Source organism: Ischnura elegans, chromosome 2, assembly GCF_921293095.1.
Source record: "Ischnura elegans chromosome 2, ioIscEleg1.1, whole genome shotgun sequence".
Classification (NCBI taxonomy): Eukaryota; Metazoa; Arthropoda; class Insecta; order Odonata; family Coenagrionidae; genus Ischnura; species Ischnura elegans.
This window is the reverse complement of record NC_060247.1, coordinates 30,459,279-30,464,888: the sequence shown is the minus strand read 5'-3', so window position 1 is coordinate 30,464,888 and position 5,610 is coordinate 30,459,279. Positions and strand designations below refer to the sequence as shown.

The window sequence follows — 5,610 nt, the reverse complement described above, 5'->3', positions numbered from 1 at the left end:
GATAGATTGGGACGTCTGGCCAGCGCCCCACGGCTATAAATACTAAATTCTCGCTCTATTTTTGCGTGTTTTTCCAACATTTTCGATGAATTCGATTGAAAAAAAATACTTTGGTTGATTCCACTTAAGTGTTCAGTGATGGCAATGTCAATGGAAAACAAATATGGAAATAGGGAATGTGATCACCCAATGGGAGAATAAGGGAAAAAATTATAATGCAATGCAATTAGATGGCCAATCACGCCATCAAATTTTAATGCATCCCTAGGTACATTCAATGAAATATAATTTGGTTTTGGCATGTCATAGTGATATTGTGACGATGCTTTTGGTGACATGCATCGTGACATGTAGGAAAATTTGGCCATGCAGGGAAAAATCACATTGACACACCGAATTGAAAAAAATCTCCAAAATTAAAGCGTTCGATTAATATTATTTTAGCGAGTACAGTTCATCGTGAATGACCTACTGCTCTAACACAATTTTTCATGCCATTGTATGAACAGATGCGTGACAACTAACAATTTCGATTTTACAAGGAGCAAAGTAATATAATTTGGAACTTGATCACCTATTGTGATATTAGAACAGTGAATCAGCCCTTCGTTGCATGCCCTTATCAAGGAGTTCCTCTTCTTCCCAAGCATTTTCAATTCGTACTCTTGGAGATCGGAAGACATATCTGATGTACCTCTCCGCTGTCTTCCTCGCAGCTGAGTTTCACCAGCATTCCTCCCAGATATCCTGTTCTGCATTGGTACTGGTCTCATTCATCCATGGATGAAAGACAATGGTGTGGGAATGATATCTTCTTTCTCCACCTTCCCATGCATTGCTGTAATCCATGCTATTTGTCTGTGAAAAAAAGAAAACATACTGTTATTGATAACGTATATCATCTCTAATGTACTAAGAGAAACATATTTTGAATGGTGTCGTTCACATCGAAAGTCGCCACTCATTGAAAGAATTTTTTATATAAATTTTGGATACCTAAGCTTCAACCAAAAAATCATCCTTCCCGTGTATTTTTTTCTCCTTTAAGTTCAATGTGGGAAAGCACGAAATTTGTCATCCAGTTTCCGCGAGTTGGTGACTTCATTGTATTTTCTTGTTCATTTATTCGTTTTCAGGAGAATCGTATAATAAGGGGAGTTATCACTACCCAGACGGCACAGAATCCTCCGTATCTAATTCGTATGCACATAGTATCCGTTGAATATCGCCCCATCGCTTTTCGTCAATGGATACTATCTGCATACGAATTAGATACGGAGGATTCTGTGCCGTCTGGGTAGTATACTATTGTGCCACTATCGTGGCGGATTCAGGATAGGGAACAGGGGGGCCTGGTGCGGTCCTGCGGGTCACTTCCCAGCACCAGGGGGGTCGGAGGGGTAACGAAAAGTTTGAGGAATTGGAAGCTTGTAACAACACATTAACGTTGTCCAATTAATAATTTTTCAAAGAAGTAACTTCTTAAAGCAAACATTTTTGTGCATTTTAGGAATATGCGTTTTAGTGACTATTCTCTCCCGTATATGTTCGACAATATTACAGTATTATATTTAATTAAGTGCTTATTTTATACTGCGCCACTGGATCTGTCACTGAATGCTAGCGAGAATGCAAATCACCCGAGACAAACGCACAAGATCAAGGCGTATATGAGAAGCGGCGACGAGCTTGGATTGTGGTGTTAACATAATCAACTTTTGTGCGAGAGGGTGATAACCATCAAATTTTCGTCGCGAAGAACTCGAGAAGTGGGCGACGCAATTGAAAACGGAAAAATTAGATCCCTCCTTATCAAATAAGTTATCACAATAAATGTAAAATAATGGTAAACGAGCTCTTTGTGAAAATTTCAAATTTTCGTTATTTTTCTAACTTCAATCCTCATGAAAAGATATACCGTAAGAATCAGTAACGAAAATGCATATTACCATTTATTAGGATTCTAATATGATTTGCAATGGCCTTTGACTCTCTGGAAGTAGAGAGAATGTTAAGACTAATAATTTGTTGTGCGATTAAGTCGTTTAAGGGAGCGTGTGAACTTGTTTGAATTATTTCACCATCAAGGATTTTATCAGTTCATTTCTTTTTTCAATTTCTGTGCACTTTGCTATGAATTGTTCTCATACCTGCATCTTACTTCATCTACGATATTGATTGAAATATCAACATTACTCCTCCTTCGTGGTTACTCACTTAAATGCTAATTCCAATCGAAAGAAACAACATGAAAAAACGTTATCATCCTAAACACCCTATAAGATCTACCGCGGAATCTAGGTTTTCGCCTTTTCAAAGCTGGTCTCACGCACAAAATTCGATGATCGCCATAGCTCATATTTCGTATGTTCCTCAGAGAAAGGAAATCCTCTGCCCTCGGCAAAAGTATTCTAACTCAATTTGAATTATGTACTTACATTTTCGGATGAATGTCTTTGGTAAATAGCGGATCGCAGATAGATAGGTGCTGGTGGATCAGCTGCAAAACTGTCACCAGGCATCGCACCTTCCCGTTCTTCCCATTCTTCTGTGGGCTCATGTTGGCATAGATAGCCAAAGTCATATTCGGCTTGGAAGCGAGCATTCATCGCGTCCATTCCATGGGTACCAAATTCCATCTGGTCAGCTGGCTCATAAGGATGCTGGAAGACAGTAGGTTGTTTTGATGGAAGGTGTTTTTCGTTTTTAACATCACCATCGATATGATGGTATTGGTTCTCGCGATCCATTCTATTGTCCCATTCCTGTCTATCGTTTTCAGGCAGCATATAAGGATGGTTGTTGCCGTCAACACGTTCTGATGGGATGCAAATTGGATTTGAAAAATCCTCTTGATCAGGGCATTGAGCATGATTGCACCCAATTAGTTTGTGACTGCCCACTATTTTCTCCTCTTGCAAATGGTGAGATTGTATGTTGCTTGGGTTCATAGCGTCACCTTCGGTGTTAAGGTGATGGCTATCGCAGTCCATTGTACTATCTAATTCCTTTTTGTCGTCTTGAGCCAACATAAAAGGATTATTTTGGGCATCAGCACGTTCTGGGACATACATTGGCTTTGATAAATCACCTTCACCACGGCCAAAAGTGTCATTGCATTCCATTTGTGTGTTAATGCACAATTTTTTCTTCTTAGGCATAATATCAGAATTATCAAACTCATGAACCTGATCTGGTAAGAAGTGGCGTGCATCAATAACCTTATCGTTCCCATGAAAAGGAAGACAATCACCATCAATTTCATTTTTCCTTTTGATTCCTTTTCTCTCGGATGGAAGAACTCGATAGTTGCCGGAATAAATGCGTTCATTTACGACGTTGACAGGATATACGACATCTCCTTCTCCATGGAAGTGTATATCCCTGAATCCCCTTCTCACACTCTCTCCAGCTATTCTCTTCCCATCTGACCCATTAAAGCCATCGGCTTGTTTCGAATCAATATGGCGTGCATTTATTACAAAACGTTTTGCGTTGAGGTTCCCGTTTTTGTAACCGTTTTCTTCATCCCAGCTTTCTGTCTTCCGTTTAGCAGGCACGCAAGAACGATATGAAGTGCCAGGATTTTTTGGTGGGGAAAGCTGAGAACTTACCACCTCAAATTCAGCACTGACACGAGTATCAGTGTAATCTGATTCCTCACGTCTGCCTTTTGCCTTTATCAAATCACCTTTTGCTTTGTGGTTTGCATTTTTGCGACCTAATCCCTCGTTTCTGCCTTCTGTATTCTGTTCTGTCGGCACGACAGAATGATTAAATGTGCCACGGTTCACAGGTTTGGAATGGATTGAATTTACTACCTCACCTTCAGCATCTGGACGAACGTCGGTGTTACTCCTTCCATGGTCGTGTCCTTCTCTTTCCTTTTCAGCCGGCATGGAAGGACTGTTTGTGTCACCAGGCGAGATGTCACTAGCGATGACAGGAGTTTGTGTCACTGGATGTTCTTGTAAACGCCTTCTTTTGGCCGGATTTGCACCATCACCTACTTCCCCGTTGAGTTCTGAGCACAAAGCGTCGCTCAGGTCTTCTCCAATGGCCTCCGCGACCAGCAAGTCGAAGTGCATTCTCGGACGCGGAGGCATTGGTTCCCCTGGCTTTGGGGGATTCATGTTCTTGTATATACTTGTTAGAGTTCCGGATGCCATGTCATCGAGGAGAACAAACAGGTGGATGTTTCGCCTCTCCTTTTCTTCCAGGCTATTTGTAGTAACTCCGACCAGGTAATCCAACCATTTTTCTGCCTGATATAGAAGCTCGTTGGGCATTCCATTCAAGTTCGGTTGAATGTGCTCCAGGTGGGCAATATATTCATAATCCAGCCTCTCCTCCAGGCTGTTGCCCAGCACACTTCCAGAGAAACTCGTTTCAACTCTCTTTAACAGCCGTTCCATGATCTACGTGGCGGAAAATATAGATGGCGAAATCTCCTCTTTGGTATCAACTCCAAATTCACAGAGTGGAATCGATTCTGAGATGCAATTGCAGGAAATAAATGCAATCTCTTATTTGTAGGAGTTATTTTCGAACTCTGCTGGTCGAAGTCGAAACTCCGCCGGATGTAGCTCACGGCAAATCCCCGCGAGATGACTATTTTCTTCCTCTGCTACTCAAGTAATTGATGTTTTGTTCACTGTAGCTGTTTTATACTGTAACCAGTGCGTTTAAACTTCGTTTTTAACACCGCAATATGCTATCGCATCCGCTCTCTATCGCTTGGAAAATCCAATTGATAAAATGTCGCCGTACGGCTACGTTTTACTTGTTGCCAGGGTGAACGAAAGTATTGTTGCGGTGCCAGATATACCCCCTGATGGCCCGCTGTAGTATCGTTAGTATGGCCTTTAGCCCTATGCTAAATTCCATTGTTTTGGGTTGAATTCAGTTCAATGTAGGATAGGACGGATGGAAAAATTATGCGTTTTGAAGATAATCATGTTCTCTGAGTGGTAAAAACCATTCGCATCCTCCATCCTTTGATGCCGGATACTGATTTTGATGTATGTTTCGTAATGTTGTTTTTTTATGATGGGGGAATGAATGAGATAAAATGATTTTCTATATGTACGATTCGGCAAAAAATCCCTTGTAAGAATACTTCTTACAGAGTTTTTTTAAATCAAACTCCACTCCTTGCCGGAAGATGGGTTAGTAACTATTAAATTCAGTGGCGTAGAGAGGTAGACTCACTTGGGCCGAACCACCCCTCCTCCGAAATATTGAGACAAAAATAAATTAACCATGGAGCAGGGAAAATGTCGAAAGTGATAAATTATTATACCCTTATTAAAAAGGATTGCCCATGGCATTATATTTTTTCGATTATGAAAAGTGTTAAAATCCTTCCCTCGGTACCCTGTTCTTGAAATATTATCCTCCTGACCCCCTGTTTTTGGATTTCCACCCCCCCCTTCAAACAAAATGCTTCATTGAAATGATATTGTTTTCCTCTTCGTTCTCTCTAAACTGTCATTTTATGAAATATTCTTTTCTCAAACTGTGTGACACAATGCTTCAGAAACCATTGCCCTTTCGGTTTCAAAGCCCCGCGATTCTTTTAAAGGGGTCTTGATGAATGAGAACAAGATT

General features: G+C 40.8%; 1 protein-coding gene across 1 annotated transcript; it reads right to left on the bottom strand.

The window, feature by feature from the left end:
- Nucleotides 1-226: 226 nt before the first annotated feature.
- LOC124153511 lies at nucleotides 227-4,750 on the bottom strand. The gene is made up of 2 exons (XM_046526719.1): nucleotides 2,439-4,750; nucleotides 227-858 (listed from the first exon to the last, which is right to left on the bottom strand). Exons 1-2 carry the CDS (start codon nucleotides 4,413-4,415, stop codon nucleotides 724-726), a joined length of 2,112 nt encoding a protein of 703 aa, XP_046382675.1. The 5' UTR covers nucleotides 4,416-4,750; the 3' UTR covers nucleotides 227-723.
- Nucleotides 4,751-5,610: the final 860 nt, after the last annotated feature.

Coding starts and splice junctions, on each gene's coding strand:
- LOC124153511 (XM_046526719.1), bottom strand. CDS start 4,415: ATGGAACGGCTGTTAAAGAGAGTTGAAACGAGTTTCTCTGGAAGTGTG. Junction 859..2,438: donor AAAGACATTCATCCGAAAAT/GTAAGTACATAA, acceptor TTTTTTTCACAG/ACAAATAGCATGGATTACAG.